At 32.4% G+C, this 20,117-nt stretch overlaps 1 protein-coding gene across 4 annotated transcripts in view; it reads left to right on the forward strand.

Moving 5' to 3' along the window:
• The window catches only part of LOC145277320 (uncharacterized), a 239,879-nt gene extending 221,060 nt beyond the window's left edge, over positions 1 to 18,819 (forward strand). For all 4 annotated transcript variants that reach the window (XM_080128787.1, XM_080128789.1, XM_080128788.1 and 1 more), the window contains 7 exons: positions 30 to 96; positions 1,362 to 1,410; positions 1,801 to 1,869; positions 6,120 to 6,193; positions 8,976 to 9,127; positions 13,689 to 13,748; positions 18,280 to 18,819. In XM_080128787.1, coding sequence (XP_079984913.1) covers positions 30 to 96; positions 1,362 to 1,410; positions 1,801 to 1,869; positions 6,120 to 6,193; positions 8,976 to 9,127; positions 13,689 to 13,748; positions 18,280 to 18,376 — 568 coding nt within the window. In that variant the 3' untranslated portion in view covers positions 18,377 to 18,819. The remainder of the gene's footprint in view (positions 1 to 29; positions 97 to 1,361; positions 1,411 to 1,800; positions 1,870 to 6,119; positions 6,194 to 8,975; positions 9,128 to 13,688; positions 13,749 to 18,279) is intronic.
• Positions 18,820 to 20,117: the final 1,298 nt, after the last annotated feature.

The following is a 20,117-nucleotide window of genomic DNA, read 5'->3' on the forward strand; positions in this document are numbered from 1 at the left end:
TATATAGATATTTTTTTCTTTTTCCTCAGGATTTTTATATGGACAATGATGTTAGTGACAGCTCTTTATATAACTTTTGGGATTTGTGGATATTTGGTAAGTACCCTTTTTTATTTATTTCTGTATTATAATTAATGGCATAAAATAAAAACAAAATTTGAAAAATCCTATCTTTTTAAATTATTTAATTACAAAATTAAATCTACTAAAATGTGTTTTAGTTTCTAAATTAACCATTTTAATCTTTTAATATTTGAAAAAAAAATGATTACTTTATAACTCTTTGAAATTTGAAAGCATTTAAACTGTCGAATAGAAAATCATTTCTGGTTTTAAAAGTATTAAGAAATCCTTATGTATCAAAAGATTGAACATTTTGGAACCAATTTATATCAAATACTTTTATAAATATTAAAACTTCATTATCTTAATTAAACTTATAATGTTATAAATTTTTTTTAATTAAATTATTAATTGAACCAAAATATACCATAACAATTAACTTTAACTTTTAAAATCATAAAAAGAAACTTAATATGGTTAAGAAAAAGAAAAGCATATAACAAAAATTTAAAAAACAATTAGTAAAAACACCCAGGCAATGCTAAGTACACTCATCTAGTATTACATATCTATGCTTATACTGAGAGAGAATGAATGCCTAATCTTTGAGTGCCTAAGGTCTCTCTGTACAAGTGTTTGTCAGGACAACCTGGCATGAGGAAACTTTTCGTTATAAGTAAACCCTAACTAAATATTCAAAATCACATAGTATTCATGGCCCAAATAAGATCTCTTCGGTTTGGCTAACTCACACTGGTTTTTACAAGGAATGGTGCACTTTCTCCAAACGATGCTACCTCAAGTAACAACACGAAGCAGAGTACTCCACTAGACTAGATGAATTATTGAATAATTCAGTAAGACTAAGAGACCAAAAAGAAAGATTTACTGTAACATTAAAATAGCCAATTAGGAAGAAGAAAAAAGTATGTTCTCTGCTTCTTTACTCAGTGTTTGAGAGGCAAAGGAGAACTTTAATGAAATATTCCAATATCTATGTATCTCATATAGAGATTAAGTGTTAGCCCTTGATTATTGAGAACTTTGATTGAAATAAAATGAAACAAAAAGGAATGCACTAACTTTTTTTTTTTTTTTTTTGTTTCTTTAAGGCAAATTGTCGATATGTAAGAAAACCATATTATTCCCCTCTCTTCTAACTTACCTCTAGACCGGTGAAACATACAAATATGCAAGAAGGATATTAAGCACACATAGATTTAGAAAATAGAAATCCTTTTATCTTTTTTGCTAAAATATTTTTGAGTTTTTCTTTTCTTTTTTTTTTTTCTATTTAGTCATTTGGACCAGCCACAAATCCAATAATTACTCTGAATCTTCCTAAAGGTAAGCTTATGTTTCATATTCAAGTGTATTTTTATTGAAATGTTTTTTTTGTTTTGTTTTGTTTTTTTTTTTCACTCAGACACCAGACTTTTCCCTGTACTTTTTGTAAGAAGTAAATCCAGATTGTTTTTCAGATGTTTTTTTTTTTTCTTTTTGTTTAATGGAATCATTATTCATAGACAAAGATGATTTGAAAATCTGTACCATTCATGTTTGGAAACACTTATCAGATAAAGTATTATGTTAAACTCGATCTTTTCACCTGTTAGCAAAACTGGGATGCTGAATGTACACTTAGCATACAAACAATTAAAAGAACTTAAAAATATGGCACAGTAATTTTTATAATTATTACACCTCACTGAATAAATTTTTTTTTTTTTTTTCTAGGAAAAGCTTTGGATTTTGCACTAATGGTTAAATCATTTCTATGTTTAGCCATGTTCTTCACATATCCAGGTAATTAAAGAAATAAATTTTTTTTTTTTTACAGATTTTCAATTTAAAATCTTGCATGATTGCTATTTTATAGATACCACTTCAATTGATTTTTTTGCTTTTTATGAAGAAAAAATAATGCTTTTTAAATACACTTTTTTTAATTAAAAAAAATATTGTAGCGTTGCTCGATTTCCTTTTAAATGACATTGCATTAACTCTACTATTTCTACCTGTTTGCCAATTAAAATTTAATGTTTCTTCCACAGATTTTGTATTCTTTTTAAATTGATAGTAAACTTGCCTCTTCCATGGTTCATTGATAAGGTTCCAATTTAAGGAGTGTTCATGCAATTACCTTTTAGTTGCCATTTCTCCAGTTTCTTCTGACTTGGAATGATAGCAAGTGACCGAGTATCATATACAAGTTGAATGTAATTTATTAATTACAGACTATTTTTAAAAAAATATGCCTACAAACAATCTACAAAAATCTATAAACCATTCATATATAGAATAGAATCCCTTTAAATATTTGTAAGATAAAATTTTTACCAAAATAATTGCATTTTACTTTTCTTTCTTTTTTTTTTTTTTTTTTTTTTTTTAATGAAAATTGCTCCAGACAAGGTATGAAGCTACATTATGTAAGGAAATTTTTAAAAAGTACTACTTCAAGGTTGTTGCGGGCCAGGATATAAATATCGCTACAAAAGAAAATAATGAAATGAATGGAAAGAAGGAAACAAAACTCAATTGCTGGATAAAATAAACGTGTGGTTTATTTACTGTTGAAAAATGAATGTTTTAGGTGTAACATGTGTTCATGTCTGCGCGTGGAAAGAGGAGTGAGTAATGTAGTGGAAATGGGAATGACAGTCCAGAGTGTAGACAAAGAAAAAGATAGAGGGTTGACATCAATAAAGCTGTGCGCACATGGTAGTACTCGTCCACGTGGAAATGTCTTCAGGCCACTAGCTGTGGACGCGAACTTGTCTGGTTGATGGACCAAAGCAAAAGGGAAGAAAAAGTGAGAAAGTCAATCCAGTTCATGGAGAGAGAAAGCGTATAAAGTGTACGTACTGTCTGTTAGCTCTTGCCCCACATACAGTAGCAGGAGATGTGACGTGCGCGGGCATGCGCGCCATTTCGGGGCGTGTGGTTGGTCCGTCGACCGTTCAGGTCGGAAGCTGGTCCAAAAAGAAGGAAGCAGCTTATTGCTCTTGCTTTTATAGTTGTTTCCGGTGGTCTTTTGCGCATGTGTGGATTTCCTTTAAATTTTCTTCCATCTGTGCGTACATGTGCATACGTTAGCTTGTGTGTGTGTATGCACGTGAATGTGAGTGTATGTACATGAACGTGAATATATGTATGTGTGTGTACATGTTTTTGTGCGCGTATGTATATGACAAGAAATATGGCTTGAGATGTGAACGCATGCTTTTGTGCGAGACTAGAAAGGCTCGCACAATACTCCCCTTCCCAGGAAAAAAAAATATGCAGCGTATATATATATATATATATATATATATATATATATATATTTTTTTTGTAAGTAATGTTTTCGGCAATTTATTTTTCGTCCTGTTTTTTTTTTATTTTTTATTTTTTTTTTTGCTGTTGGTGTGGTTTTTTAAAAAAACGTCAAAAACGGAGTGTGTTCGTAAAAAAAAGTATTTACTTACGCGTGGAAAAGGCATTTACTCTTTTTTTAGGCTGACGTTTGTTTGTTTTTTGTTGTGTGCTGACATGTGCAACGAGTTGCTTGGACAGTGAAGTGAATTGTTCGTTTGGAAGGAAAATGTTTTTGTTCGTGTTGACGGAGTGTGTCCAGTTGACGGTGTCTTCGCAAGTGAGTCTGCGGTAGTGTGTACATTGTTTGTACGAACACTAGTTGCACATTCGTTCATGTTGAATAGTGAGTGTGGTTGCCGGCTGTCAACGAAACTTCCAGTTGTGAGTTTATCAGTGTGCGTGGTGCATCTCAACTCGTATTGTGGATTCAACTTCTTCCTATGTGTTGATATGGATGTCTTGTAATCGTTTCTTGGTTGTTGCATCTGCTGTGTGGGAGGGCACGTGTATAGGCCTATGTGATTTTGCTCCTCGCGTTTGTTGCAGGGTAATGTCAGGAAACCGTGAAAAATGTTTGTCGAGCTCGAAATTTTTTTTATATTCGGTATGAAGTCGACAGCTCCGTGTTTATTTATCTGCCGAGTCTGACGAGGGGTTTCATCATTGTAGTTCACTTGTTTTTCTTTGTTGAAGTGTTCGTTTTTTTTTACTTTATCAAATAAAACGCACGTCTTGCTCAAAACAATTAATTTAAAAGAAGGAGAGTCACCATGCGTGTTCGTTTCACATCAGTCGGTCACCAGTTTGTTGCGGGACTTGTGGATATAGAAGGAAATGCGTACTCCTCTCGAGTTTGGGTGTCGCCAATTTGTTGAGGTGCGCAAAATAGGAAAAATAAATTGCTTTGAGGAAGGAACGAACAACGCGTTTATTTGAATTAAACAAACTAGGATTTATTTCATGAAGAAACAAATGAAAGAAAAGGGTACAGCATGTGTTTAGTTTTGCGTGCATCTCTCGCTGTTAACTGGTGAGAAGGAAAGTCTATTGTTGTAGAGAGAGAGAGTGGGAAAAAGTCAATCCAAGCCATCGGGATAGAAAGTGTGTAAGGTGTACGTACTGTCTGTTGACTCTTGCCCCACGCATAGTAGCAGGTGGCGTGAGGCGCGCGCGCCCCAAAACAGGGGTGTTGGTCCATTGACCGCTCAGCTCGGAAGGCAAGTTGAAAAAGGGCTTAAACAGCTTAGCTCTCTTGCTTTTATAGTTGTTTCCGGTGGTCTTTTGCACATGTGTGGATTTCCTTTAAAGGGGAAGTGACGTTGTCCATGTGTGTGTACATGTGTGTACGTTAGCGTGTGTGTGTGTATGCACGTGAATGTGAGTATATGTACGCGAACGTGAATATATGTACATGTGTGTACGTGCACTCGTGTATGCATATGACAAGAAATATGGCTTGAGATATGAACGCGTGTTTTTGTCACAAACTTTGCTCATGAAATATGAGGACTATAGAACAAAATAAGGAAAGTTGGTTACATGGCTGCCAAGAGTAAACCCATAATCAATTTTCTACTCTCCTATATGGCATTAAATAACTTGAAAAGTGATGATATGCAGTAAACCAAAGCAATCAAACATTTATCAGCAGTCACATAGATTATAAATCCTTGTTTTTTATAATTGATGTAAAATGAGAATCGAATGATGCAGAGAACATGATTTGCTGCGTGCAAATAAAAGTTGGGCATGAGCAGTTGATGCAACATCTTTGATATCTGGGAAATAAAACTGAACCAAAATCATCATTTTTTTAACTTTACCATATCCGTACATCAGAAATAAAATTGACAGACAACACAAACAACTAATTAACAGCAACTAAATGAAACTCTCCATAATTTATCACATCAATTAAAGCATGTATCTCTCTGTAATATGACAATACTTCTCCTTAAATAGAAATCAAAATTAATGAGAATTAAACTAAGAAGAGTGGTCAGTGCTAGAAGTGTATATATTTTATACAATTTGATAGCCAGACTTTGTGAAAATTGTTGTCGTGTTATAGAAAATTTTAAATAAGTATTCGAGAGTCAGACTTTTTGAAAAATACTGTTTTCATTTTATGGATGAGATAATTACAATTTGAGTCAGACTTATGTTTGAAAGTCAACAAGAATATGAAGGGATAATTGTGTCTGGCCATGTGTCGAGGGCTAGTTATGTCTGGCCGTGTCGAGGGCTAGTTATGTCTGGCCGTGTCGAGGGCTAGTTGTGTCTGGCCATGTCGAGGGCCAGTTGTGTCTGGCCATGTGATGTGTCGAGGGCTGGCTGTGTGTCTAGGGCTGGCTATGTCTGGCCGTGTGTCGAGGGCTAGTTTAATCTGGTCATGTATCGAGGGCTAGTTTAGTCTGGCCATGTATGAAGCACTGGAGATGTAAGGTCGATATTATGTGAATGCTATTTAAAATAATGTAGTATGTCCATTTCATAATGAAATATGTTTATTACATATTTGGAGGATGCATGTATTGTTGTTAGTAATACTTGATACTATTGTCCATTTTACTAATAGTTTTTTTTTTTTTTTTTAAATCAAATGTATTTATTTAATTACTTAAGTATAACATGATTTATATGATGTCTGCTTTATAGTTTGATGACAAAGAAAAAAATTTTTTTTATTGTTTCAGTCATGCTCTTCCCAGCAGTCAAAGTTTTGGAAGGATATTTCATTCATGAACCAGAGAAAAAATTCTGGAAAGGAGTAAGTCCTATTTTATTAAATTAAACATAATTGTTTTATTATAGTTTTAATTATTATTAATTAAAATTATAGATATTGTTCACTTCTGAAGACAAAGAAAATGCTGGTATCTGAGCTCTTCCTTTTCTCTTTGACAGTCGCTGGAAGAAGGAAGAAAATTCAGTCCTTATGTAGATTGGCGATCCTTTTATACCAATGCATTTCAGGTGAAAACATTACGTACTTATGTGTTGTGTTGAAATTAGTATAAATTCCAAAAATTACGAAAAATGATCCAGTAGAAAAATAATTACAAGTAAAAATAAAAATTATTGAGTTTCAGAATTATTCGTTTTATCGTTTGTTCTATGTTGTAGAGTTTGCAAGATCGAGGAGAGGGGTAACTGCAATCTATAATTTTGACTAAATAAATACATACCGACGTTTTTTTTAAACACTACATCTTGGAATGTAATTGTAGCTGTTTTTTTTTTATTTATTTAAAATATTTTTAGGACATCATCTACTGGATCATTTTTCATAGTTTTGGAATTCATACTAATTTCAACAACAACACATAAGTATGTAATAATGTTTTCATCTGAAATCTGTTTGTTTAAAAGATTAGTGTACACAAGTACTGAAAATTCAGCTTTTACGTGATGGATCTAGTGTTACATTGTCGTCCAATGTTATGATTATCATGTGCACTCCAACTGGTTTCTCTATTGATTATTCTGTATCGACATTCTGTTTAAAAGATTCCTCATAAATTTAGTGCTGATGCAATTTAGTCACGAATTTTCGTAAATGGTTAGTTTTTTTCAACAGCACCAAAAAAAAGAAAATTCTATGAATTATAAAAAATATTTATTGGAACACAGGTATGTAATAATAATAATAAAAAAAAGAGTTATGTTGCTCTTGTTAAAGAGTAAAAGCAAATTGATGGATTTGTCTAGTACTAAGACTTTGTTGGAGAACTTTTGAAATTTACTTTGGGTTTTTTTTTTTATTCTAAAAGGGTGTTGAATTGGAGATTTGTTTTTTATTCCTGTTTTTAATTAATTACTAACTTTTGTCTCTCTCAAACTGATTGTCTGAGGAACCCTGCAAGAGTCAGTTTTTTTATTGAAAAATTTTACAAAATGATTATTCTGATTGACCAACTAGACTGTATCGCATATTCTGGTTAGTCAAAGAAAGTCTGAATTTCACAATCAAACTACAATATATGAACGATCTTCCATGAATAGCATGCCTTCTTAATTGTTGAGAGATAAATATATCAGATATGACGGGTGCCTTAAATAATTTGAAAACTCATAAGCACAATTTGGCTACTGGCTGGATTTTTTTATCAAATCATAATTAAAATCTGTCACTCCCAAATTATTGTTGGATAACCCAACTTTTAAGTGAGCAGATGCACTTTGTAACCTTTTTAAATTGCAAAACAATTTAGTCATCTGCATTAATTCAAAACATTTGAACAGTAAACTTAAATTGTAAGTGAAAATGATTTTTGTTGCCTTGATAATCGAGTTCGGTCAAAATGGATGCTTTCTTTGACTAGCATTCAAACGCAAGAATTGTGACTTTTTAGTTTAAAAAAGTGTTCATTTTGAGTGAAAATAACCATTGGCGATACTTCTTGCCCAAAAGTATTGACTTCTCTTTCTTTTAATTAACTTGATTAATTAATATTGCAGCAGTAAACAATTTGCTTGCTGAGTTTTAAGCTGCAATTGTAAATCTAATTTCAAATTTTTCCATCTATGTCATCTGATTAGACTCTACCAATGAGACAGGTTCGTACATGAGTACAGGTGAAATTAAGGTCAAAGCTTGTTAGTCATGACTAAGTAAACTTTTGTGGTGCAACTTTACTATAGTGTGCCTTCAAAAAATGCATTTCAGAGAAGAACATTATTACTTATGTGTTATGCCTAAATTAGTATAAATTCCAAAAATTACTAAAAATAATTATATCTAAAAACAAAATTTTTCAAATTTGCCATTTCACTGTAAATTAACCCTTTATATGCTTGAAATTAGGGGGAGATAACTACTTTCAAGTCTGCCATCTTGCTTATTCTCGATAATATTACACACTTTTATTCCAAAAATTAGCTCTAGTACATCTTCTACTGAGCAATGTTTTGTAAATTTTGTAAGTACGTAATAATGTTTTTCCCCTGAAAAATGCCTTTGTTCAAAAATACATATTTGGGTTGGACGACACACTATAGTAAAGTTGCACCCTTTTGTATTTGGCAAATCATTCAGTGCTAATCCATAACTCCCAAAAGAAAAAACAAAAATAAAGAAAAATCGTTGATTTACGTACCTGAAAATATCCTATAACAAAAATCATGTGAATTGATAAAGTAATTCTATTTTTATAAAGAAAATCACTTTTAAGCAATTAATGGGAATTCATAGGCATTATTTGTAAAGTTGATTTTGAACTCTGTTTCTGAAGAGCTGTTTTAAAATGGCGTTAACTAGAGATGAATTTGAGGTTTATGCTTCTCTCCCCCCCCCATATAAAGAATGGCTTTCTAAAAAATTTGAATTATTTGGAATTATCTCTCTTACCTTTCAAACTATTTGCAAAATGACATGGAGATATAATCGTTTAATGATAAAATTTGATTTTCTGTGTTTTTTAGTAAAACTACCTGATCAATTTGTTTCAGATTTAAAAAATTTTTTAAAGATAAGATCCACAAATGACCAAGTTTGACTGACCAAATTTCATTAATACTTATTTTTTTTATTTTTATTTTTTTATTTCCAGAATATTCTACGGTTTATTGTTGTCCTGTGCACGGGTGCAATTGTTATTGCAATTCCTAACTTTACAAATTTAATGGCTTTAATCGGTGCTTCCTGCTGCACAATGCTTGCTTTCATTTTGCCTGGCCTTTTTCATATGATCATCTTTAAAGGGTAAGTTTTCATTATTATTATTCCTTTTTTCTTTTACATCATATCTGTATATGCAAAAAAAAAGGAGGGGTACACGGGTGGTTTAATGGATACAGATACAGACTATGACCTTCACTAAACAATTTGCATACTGTAGTACCATTTCAAACAGGTATAACCCCTCCCTCCTCTCTCCAACTATGGGTAAAATAGAAAATGGTGTTTAATAAATCATTTATTAAATGATTTTAAATAACTGAGAAAGAGTCGAGATGCCAAAAGCAGTCAAACCAAAATTGATAACTTGTCCAATTATCTCTATGATTATATAAAATTGTATAAATATGATTATATAAAATTGTATAATTATGATTATATAAAAGGAACTTTGCTTGTGTGTTTGAGTTTGTTCCCTATGAACTCGAAAATGGCTGGGCTGATTTTTATGAAATCTCGCACAAAGGTACTTTATTCACCTGGCAGTGTTCTTAGATAAGTTTTGTATGAGAATATTTTCGATAAGTATCGATGATCAAAATAATCTGGTGGAAGAAGGAGCAAGCGATTTTGACCAAAATTAACACCTTACACAGCCTAAAATCATAAGTGCATCTGAGAAGTTTTATTACCACACAAGCCAAAAGGCCTGACATAGAAACTCAACAGTAGGTTCTTTGATATGACAGGCGCGTGTTCGAAATGAATGTTTCTATTTAAAGCACAATTGAGCCATGATACTTGACTTTTGCATTTTAAACTTAAATTCAAGTCATTATATATAAAAAATGATTTTATAAAATCAACAGTAGGTTCTCTACAGTGCAATGTAGACTACAATGTATTGTGGACTAAGTCACTGCAGAGAGTGTGAAATATTTGTTGATCATCATTCAATTCCAGGCAATGTCTGGTCTCCCTGCTAGTGTAATACATAAAGTACAACCAGTTTGTGCCTTGATTTCAGTCATTAATATCATTTTTCTTACAAAATCGATATTTGTTTCCAGTTAGTCAGTTCTTTTACTGGATTTATGCAGTATCTTATTAAGAACAATAAAATGTGATTCAATTCGATTCCATCCAAGAAAATACTTTCACTAGATGCCATAAAGCACACAAATTTGTATTTGCCAGTATGTTTACTTTTCTTTGTTTGGAACAAAAAAAATGTTTTGGAAAAATAAAATGGATATAAGTTATAAAAAAAAAAATAAATTGCAAAATAAAACACTACCGATCAATGCTGTTACGAAGTTGAGTGCGAGATCTCATTTCGATTTATGAAGCTTTCTTGCAAAGAAAACAACAAATTAGCAGTAGCAGCGAATACATTATGAAATTAGAAGGGACAGTCCCAACCATAACAAATAATAGTAGCAGCAGCTAAAAACAACAATATTTACAAATCTTTACAAAATACGAAAATACTCAACTCTGATTGGTTAATTTCCAACAGTTTGATTGACTGTCAAAATCCAACTTTGACCAATCAGAAAAGACTTGCCGTGGGAGCCGGGCACCTGCTATGTTTATGTTTAAATAGAGGGGAGCCAAGCTGATTGGGAGATTGGCTCGATAGAGTCCGGCGCATGCCACACAAATCCCTGTCAGTTGAGAATCGAACTCCAAGACCAAGGAGAGAAACCAACTCTGGCCAGTTTAGCCCTGGGTCTCGACTAACACTAAGAGATGAGAAGTACTTCACTGGTCTACCACCAGCCAATACTGACTTCCACACCAGACTACTGGTCAAATCCCCAGCCTAAAGATCAACAAATCCATCAAAGGTGCTACTACTAGATGCTGCTACTATGTAAACCAGGAAGGAGACTTGACAGCTTGCCCAAGAGAACAGACGGTTGCAGACAAAGTCAATATCACTGACTGGCAGACGACAAATCTGTATTATGTTAGGATCAACAAAGCCATAGAACATAGCTGAATAAACGCCCCATCTAAATGTGAGAGGAACAACATTTTCATAACAAGTAGACAAAAAACTTGCTAAGTTGCTTCCCTTAAACAGTTTTCATTGAAAACAAGCTCTTATTCTCTGATATTGTTATCAAACCACCCAGCACAAAGAATAACACATATTGACATATTTTATCAACAAAATTATTAATTATGCTAAGTTGTCTTCCTTGAACCTTTTTCATTGAAAAGCAAGCTCTTATTCTCCCATATTGTTAACGAAACAACACCACAAAAAAAATAACACATATTGACATATTTTATCAACAAAAATTGTTTATGCTAAGTTGTCTCCCTTGAATATTTTTCGTTGAAAACAAACTCTTATTCTCAGATATTGTTATCAAAACCACCCAGCACAAAGAATAACACATATTGACATATTTTATCAACAAGACGCGAACAATATTAACACTTCTCTATTGCTGATAAAAACTATGCTGAAATGAATAACCTTATCAGCAGGGACAAACTGTTGTTGAACTGAAGATCACTTTATTTTATTTTGCTTTTCTTAAGTTTGTTTTTTAAAATAAACGATTGAGCAATCAATCGCTTAAAATTAAACTTATATTGTTTGTCTGGTTCTTTCCTGCCACTATATGCCTATTCATAATATAACAATGCCGACTATGATTATAAATAATAACTTAGAAAAAGCAAATGTTTTATGTGAAATAGTATTCAATTCATTTGATTCAGTAACTATATATATATATATATATATATATATATATATATATATATATTTTTACAAAGGAAGTTACCACATATCAAGACCCAGAAACCACTCGAAGATAATGAATAATGTGTATATTGAATTCATTAAGATACTAGCATAGTAACCGTTTTTTGGTGGAAATTTGGTTTAGTCCAAATGTTTATGAAGACGGTTCCATACGAACTTATTTACATTGGACTTGAAGATGACAATATTGTAGTCAGCTGGAAAGCAGAACAGAGTTCCACAGACGGGTAGCTTTATTCATGAAATCCACATTTAGGTTTAGGCACCGATAGTGAGTGGGGGAATTTATTGATAGTGTTTTTGGCTAGACGAGTGTTTTTTGTGAAAGATTGGCAAGAGGGGATCATAGATTGGAGCTCAGACGAACTCTTTGCGTGAAAATAACGATAAAGTAGAGACAGCCTTGCAACATTTGTTCTGTGAGAAAGAGGTTACGGAGAAGAGAAAAGGGCATCGCCTACTAGATTACGAAGTTGGTTTTGAACTCTGTTAAGGCAGGATAGGTTGCTCTGAGCAGTTCCTGCCCAGATGTGGCAATAGTACTTCATCCTAGGATGTACTTGGCTCTTATACAGGTAAAAAATTGTATTGGCGGTGAAATATCTATATAAAAGACTACAAAATACTCATGTTGACTTTGAGAGAAAATCTGTATTATTTTTTTTTCTATTTTAACAAATCCTGTATGAATTGAATATTTTGCAAAAGGTTTTTATAGTCATTATTTATATAATGTATGTATAAGAACCTTCTGTGTATGATAAATCATGGCAGTTGTTTGAACTTTATATGACCTTCTTGCTCTGTTTTATTGGAATCTATGAACTTTTGTATCAGAGTCTGAAGGACAAACAAAATGTTGATTTAGATATTATTATTATTATTATTTCTGCTTTTATATAAAATGCATGTTGTCTGTGTATGTGTGTGCAAATTATTTTTTTTGAAAATTTCACTAATATGTACTTTGTGTCTGGGGGTGTTTTTAAATAGGTTTTGTACCTTCATGCCTCTGATAAGTATCGATAATCTAAAAAAAATCTGATTAAAGACAGAACAGTCAGATTTTGACTAAAAGTTTACACTTTTATACAACCTAACATCACAAGTGCGTTTGAGAAGTTTTATCATTGCACAAGCAGAAAGGACCAGCCTATAAAATCAACTTTAGATTCTTTTTTAAGATGGGCATATTCAAAATGAATGGTTCTTTTCATAGCACAATTGAACCATGATACTTGACTTTGATTTTCGATACTTATCAGATGCATTCCAATTCAAAACACACGTATGAATACTCCCAGACACTGAAGTACCTTTATGTGAGATTTCAAAAAGTTCAGTCCAGTCATTTTTGAGTCCATAGGGGAACGAACTCGCACACTAACACAAAGTTCCTTTTATATAATAGTAGAGGAGAGATAGATTTCTCAAATTTCAGTTTCTTTAGAGTATTTTAAATACATATTGGCACAGCCCATTTAAAAAATTTTTAAATATTTCAGATTTGCATTAAATTTGGTCCATAATCATCAGACACTAATTAAAGCAAGATTCCGTGAATTTCAATTTCTTAAGACCAATTTAACGTTAACCTTAAGCCTTAGATTAAAATTGAAGTAAGTATTCAAAACAAAAGTTTTAGTATCATTTTACCTTGAGTTTAATCTTTGTAAAGAAGCAAACATAGTGCAAAATTGTTGCAGGAAATTAATTTTACCCATCCTGGGACGGGTATCTTTCTAGCTATTTTGATACAAATTAAAGAATCAATAGTTATTTTGTTTCTCTTGAATTTTTGAAAAAAATTTTAACTTTTAAAATTAAATAAATTTGTAATTTTTTTTTTTTTTCTTCTAGCTCAAGTACATTATCTCTCCAAGCATTTGACATTTTCTTGATTTTACTCGGTATCATCGGGTAAGTAACTGGAAATGAACCGACTACTTTCGCATGCATTTACACATTTCTATGGCAGACTTATTGCATTGATGAAGTCGATACCGATATATTAGATTGACGAAACAGTTCTTGCGGAATTTTAATTTTTAATTTTGATTTCAAAAGATGTATTTTCAAATAAGCTTGTGTTATAACACCTTTACTTTATATATGATTTTAAAGGGTGTTTTTTTTTTTTACTCTATCCAATCATTTAAATCACACTCGTTTTAAAACAATTACGTCTTCTCAGAATGTTGAATACAAGATGGGAAAAAAGCAAATTCCCACAATTTTTTTATTTCTATTCAAGCTAGGCTGAAAAGCTGCTGAAATATATATCAACAAAGCGTTTGGCCCAGGAACCACTTCTGAACGCATAGCACAATGGTGGTTTAAGAAATTTTGTGGCGGTGATGAGAATCTTGAAAATGATAAGCGTAGTGATCAGCCATCGGATGTTGACAACGATCAATTAAGAGCCTTAGTCGAAGCCAATCCATGCACAACTGTTTGAGAACTTGTTTCTGAATTAGACGTAATGTATGCGATGATTTGCAACCACTTGAGAGAGATTGGGAAGGCAAAAAAATCTTGATAAATTGGTGCCTCACGAATTGAATGACAACCAAAAGAAACGTTGTTATCAAGTGTCATCTTCTCTTCTTTTGCACAACACGAATGACCCATTTTTCAAGTAGGTTATGACTTGCGATGAAAAGTGGGTTCTTTACAACAACCGACAACACTCAGCTCAGTGGTTAGACGCTGACAAAGCTACATGACACTTCCCAAAGCCAGAGTGGCACCAAAAGAAGGTCATGCTGGCTGATGGTCTGTGACTGATCTCATCCATTATAGTTTTTTGAATGCAGGTGAAACCATTACGGCGGAAAAGTACTGTCAACAAATGGATGAAATGCATCAGAAACTTCGACAACAACACCCAGCATTAGTCAGCAGAAAAGGCCTGCTTTGCCTCACAACAATGCCCGATAACACGTTGCTAAACTGCCCTTGTAGAATTTGAATGAATTAGGCTACGAAACCTTGCCTCATCCGCCATACTCTCCAGACCTCTCACCTAGCATCTCAAGCATCTCAAGAACTTTCTGCGTGAGAAATGCTTCAAAAACCTAAGCGATATCATCGCCACCGGAATGCAAGATTCTTACATCACTGGCATAAATATACTTGTTTTGCTTTGGTAAAAGTGTGTTTATTCTGATGGTGCTTATTTCGATCAATATATTTTTTGTTTGATCCAAGATATGCTCATCTAAATTTGAAAGTTAAAAACCGCAAGAACTTTCTTGTCCACCTGATAGATTGACAACCTGGGTTTATCACGTTTGAATCCAGCCGCTTCCATAGCATTATATCCTTCTCCCCTACAACAATGTTGAGTGAGTGACATCAAATTCGGCTGTTCTGTGTTCCGGTTGGTCACTCTGTATCTAGCAGTCACCACTTCCCTCACATTGTGAAAAGATCGAAAGAGCAAATCGTCTGGCACTGGTCTATATTACTGGGAACCAAAAGTCATTTCAAACCAAAAAAGAAAGATTAACACCCCGACAACTGGTCTTTTTGGATAAACTAGCAATAATTTTAGTATTCGTATCTGAATGACACTCTTGGGTAAAGTTTGGTTGATTTTTGAGTTTAGCAATTTCAACCCTAAGTCCGAAGCTCAGTCTCTTAATGGCATAAAGTTGGCAGGGAGCAAAGTGAAGTCGAGACGTGTCTCTGAAGCTCCCGGTGCACTGACTGATCTTGAGAATCAAAGGGCTATAACTCTGCCCCCACCTTCAATAGAATTGAGCTCATAACACTCAATAATACATTATCAGTAATATTCTCCGATTCCCAGTACAAATACCGAATCTGCAAGACCATGAATGGCCAATGAGTCTTTCCTTTCTTCTTCTTCTATTTTTCATTATTTTAAATGTACCATTTTTTTTAAGGTATGCTAGAACGCAAAAGAGGCAGAGGAAAGCCAAGGAGAAGGTGGAGAGAAAATGATTTTCAGTGGACATCTCTCAACAGTTGGGTGTTCATCAACCAACTCGCCCTGGATCGGAACGAATGACAAAAAATGTCATGTGGGTTCACAATCCACACCAAGTGGAAGATGTGACTCATGATGATACTATTTTTTTTTTTAAACAAGACCGATTTCTGACGAAAAGCTGTAACTTTATGACCTTATTACTTTTATCATTTGGCTTGATTTTATTTCACTTATTCTGTATTTTCTCTTTTCCACTCTCTGGTTTGGCTTGATTCGTCTTAGACCATACTTCAAACGATTCACAATGCATATAGAAAGCGGTAGAAGACTTTAGTTTCACCAATCAATGACTTCCTATCCTCCCCCGACGTACGCATCTGGAATCTTTCTCTTGCTAACAGCCATGTTTTTTCTTGTTTAGTTCTTCAAAATAAACTTTGGACATTTTTTTTGTGCAAAGAATGTTTTTGATGAAGGAGTAATGTCTAATGATGACACGATTCTAATATTTTTCTCAATTCTGATACAATTACTGATTCTGTAATAAATTACCGATTCCGATAGTTACCAATTCCAGTAAAATATTTAACTATAAAGTTGCTATTTTTCCCAATTATTGTAAAAACATATCTTAAATGTGCAAATATTTTCTATAATGTAAAAACAAACTTGTGGAGAGCGATCTATAGATTTTAGTTTTACTGGTAGTTTAAAATCGATAAAGATTTATTACTTTATCATTATTACCGATAATGGAAGATTTTGTTTTAAACAAAATCAAATAAAGTCAATTAAAAGTATCAGTTTTGGCATTGGGGAAATAGGCACAATTTTTTTCTGGTTTTGATACCTCCTAAAAGTTTTGATTCCTGATTTCAACTAATCATCCCAATACTAGTAACATCTGAGGAATCATGACATCATAAAAGACTGGTTGAGAAAAACTCTCATTTAACTGATTGAAATGATATTTTAATAACAAAATTTATTTTTCAAATATTTTGATTTTTTATGCAAATTTTATCTTCACTACTCGTCAGAAACAGCTGATCCAAGTAAACCATCTGTACAAGATGTTACTAGTAGTAGCTTTATTTTTTTAAAGCTCATACCTTACAAGAGTTCTATGGAGGTTGGCCAAGTTGGGAAAAAACAGTGATTATACAAGTTACTAATACAAAGAATTAACCAATATCTATTATGATAAAGCTGGCCGAACTAATGTTTGTTTCCTAAAAGTGTTTTTTCTATGTACTTAGACAAAATACATGCCAAAATATTCTTTAGTTCTGGGATTGAGTTATGTTTGAAATATTTTCCATTTTAATTCTTTTAATTAGTCATAATTTATACTTCAATAAACAAATTACTCACCTTTTATGATATTTCTCTCACCCTTTTTCAATATATGTTGATTCAATCATGCTAATATTTCAAATATCTCTGAGTATTTAGAAAAATAGTGACTTTAATTTTTTGCTGTTGTTTCTTTAATTATAACAAGTTTGTTGTGAGTATTGTTTTTTTTATTGTTCACATCTTGCAAGAGTTCCATGGAAAGTGGCCATCTTGGGAAAAACAGTAATTCTCATCTTTTTCCCCTTAATTCTTGTATTGTAGTCCTTTTTTGTTTTCTTTTTTAAATTTTTTTTTGTTTTATTGTCTTTTTCTGTCTATTTTTTATTTAGTGTGGTTTATTAGTACTCTTGCAGAATTTGATCTGGATTCTAGAGATTTTCCATCAATTATGGTTCAGGCTCGACCAGCAATCACTGGATTAAGCCAAGCGTTGTTCAAATGTTAAAATGCTAAATTGACTTTTTTTTTGTATAAATAATGTAATTTTTAAATTATTTTTTTGTGTGAAGGGGGGATATTTTTTTTTGTTTAATTTTTTTAACATTTGTTGACAAAAAATAATTTGTAAATTTTCTTGGAAAAAAACCCAAACTTTTTTGTACTTTCACCTAACAATTTACGATTTTCATAAAAATCATTTATCTTTTCTAATAAAAAAAAACTTTTGTTTACAAAAAACGTTTACTGCCAATTTTCTTAAAAACGAAACAAAAATGTAAGTTTTCTTGAAAAAAAACCTACTTTCATCTAACAATTTACGGTTAAAAAAAATATCTTTTCTTGAAAAAAAAGAAAGAAAAAACCTTTGTTTAATAAAAAAAATTGCAAAAAAATAAATAAAAGTAAATAAACAATGCAAAATGCAACTTTTCTTTAAAAAAAATAAAATATATTCAGTAAATTGACAGTAGGTTTTTGTTATTTTTAATTTATTGTATTTCTATTTTTAACTGGTTTGTTTTGAAATTCGTCTGCATCTGTTACTTTGCTCAGCTTAATTTGGTGACTGCTGGTCAAGCCCAAACCATAATTGACAGAAAATCTTGAGGATCCGGGTCAAATTCTGTAAGAATACTAGTTTATTTTATACTCAATTTCATATGTAACTTTGGATTCTTTTTCTCTACATTTCAGGGCTGTGATTGGCAATCTGGATGCTTTTAGTCGACTCTCAATGAATAACACATCACATTCACCTCAGCATGGAAATATTACTGCTATACGAAGCTAGTCTTCATAAATGTTTCTTTTATGATTTATCACTTAAATTTAAAATAAAACCTCTCAAAACTGAAGAAAAACTATCTGTAAGATTACCATTGTATATAATTTACCACCATGATATTTGAGCGTAAATTTCAGGTTGATCTTATTCCAATTTTTCTTTTCCATGGAAATCAACATTTTTAGTTTAGATATTCATAATTTTTTTTTGTTGTTGTTTTTAAACAAAACACATTGAATTACAAAATTTTGAATCTTATCAAAACATTTTTTAATGAATCATGCATATCAAAATCAAGGTTTAAATATTTTCTATTTTATTTTTCTTTACTCATTAAAATGAAATGGTTTCCTTTCACATATTGTCACTGGGGAAAGTGGTATTTCCGCATTTACCGACAAAGTATCTCGGTCACTAACGGGAATAACTGGAAGCGGCTGATCACAAAACGTTGAACCGCTATGAGAAAATTATAATGATAAACAGGAAAAGCAAATAAAATTGCAAACATGTATCCAACCCAACCCTAACCTGTGCAATTAAAATTAATTTTTTTATTTCTTTCAATTTATAAAAAAAAAAAAATACCCATCATAGATTCGTATTAGCTAAAAAAACAGCGCGCCTGTTGAAAATTGAGGAACAATCAGGTGACCTTTTCTGGCTATTTCCGTCAACTGCTGAGTGAGCCGAAGCCAACTTCATGGAAATTGCAGGTCAGTAAATGCAGAAGCACCAAGAAAGTTTATGAGAGACAATTCTTATTCCTTTATTCCTTTATTCTTTAACTCCTATTAGGAATACAGCCATGGTTATATATGGCCACCTACCATGATCCTTGTCAACTAGTTGCCCTTATCAGATAAGAGATCCAGCAACTCTGCCTCAACAATCCTCCTCTACACTCTCCTAGGTCCAGACACACCCTCTACTCTTGAGTGGTGTCTGTTTAAGAGCCATTTTAGGGACCCAATTTGGGCGTATTCGTGCTATCTGTCCAAGCCATTTCAAACAACAGTGATTTATTTTCAACATCACATTCTGCCAATCAAAATATCTCCTTTTTCAAAGTTTTATTGAACAAAAGTATATGACAGATATTTCTCAGGGTTCCATTATAGAATCAGGTAATTTTTTTCTTATACAGGGTGAGTCACGAGAAACGGATGGTTTTAAGGAAAACAAAACTCTGCGAATATTTCAAGACTTATTTAAAGACTACCTTCCTCACTTCCTATCCCTTACGCAAGGAGAGCAAGGAGCGTTCTAAAAATATTTATTTTCCCGTGACTCACCCTGTATGAAATTAAGTTATTCACCAGCATTACAATACATGCATCAAATAGCAACCTTAGTTTTGAGGTTATAAGTGTTGGAATTCTAGATATTGAGAAGAAGTTGCAGACTTTGCACTTGATTTCTTTTTAGTCACCGTGGTTCTGTCTAATCACAAGATATTTTCTTGCCCAGAATTCCCCCTATTTTAAAAAAGCAAAAAAAATCTGTATGATGTACATATTCATGACGAAAAGAAAATAAAGAAAATATTGCACACCAAAAACGACATAAATTAAGTAGTTTTATTTTTAAATAAGGAAATCAAACTTTGTGGCCAAATGAACCACAATGATATTACGACGCCATCTTGAAGACAAAAATTTCAAATAATTCAAACTTTCAAGATTTTAAAAAGTTATTTTTTTAACATGGAGACATTGGAAAAGTTCAAATTCGCTTAAAAACAGTT

This window comes from Euprymna scolopes, chromosome 1 (assembly GCF_053919585.1).
Source record: "Euprymna scolopes isolate OS-2025 chromosome 1, ASM5391958v1, whole genome shotgun sequence".
NCBI classification, from domain to species: Eukaryota; Metazoa; Mollusca; class Cephalopoda; order Sepiida; family Sepiolidae; genus Euprymna; species Euprymna scolopes.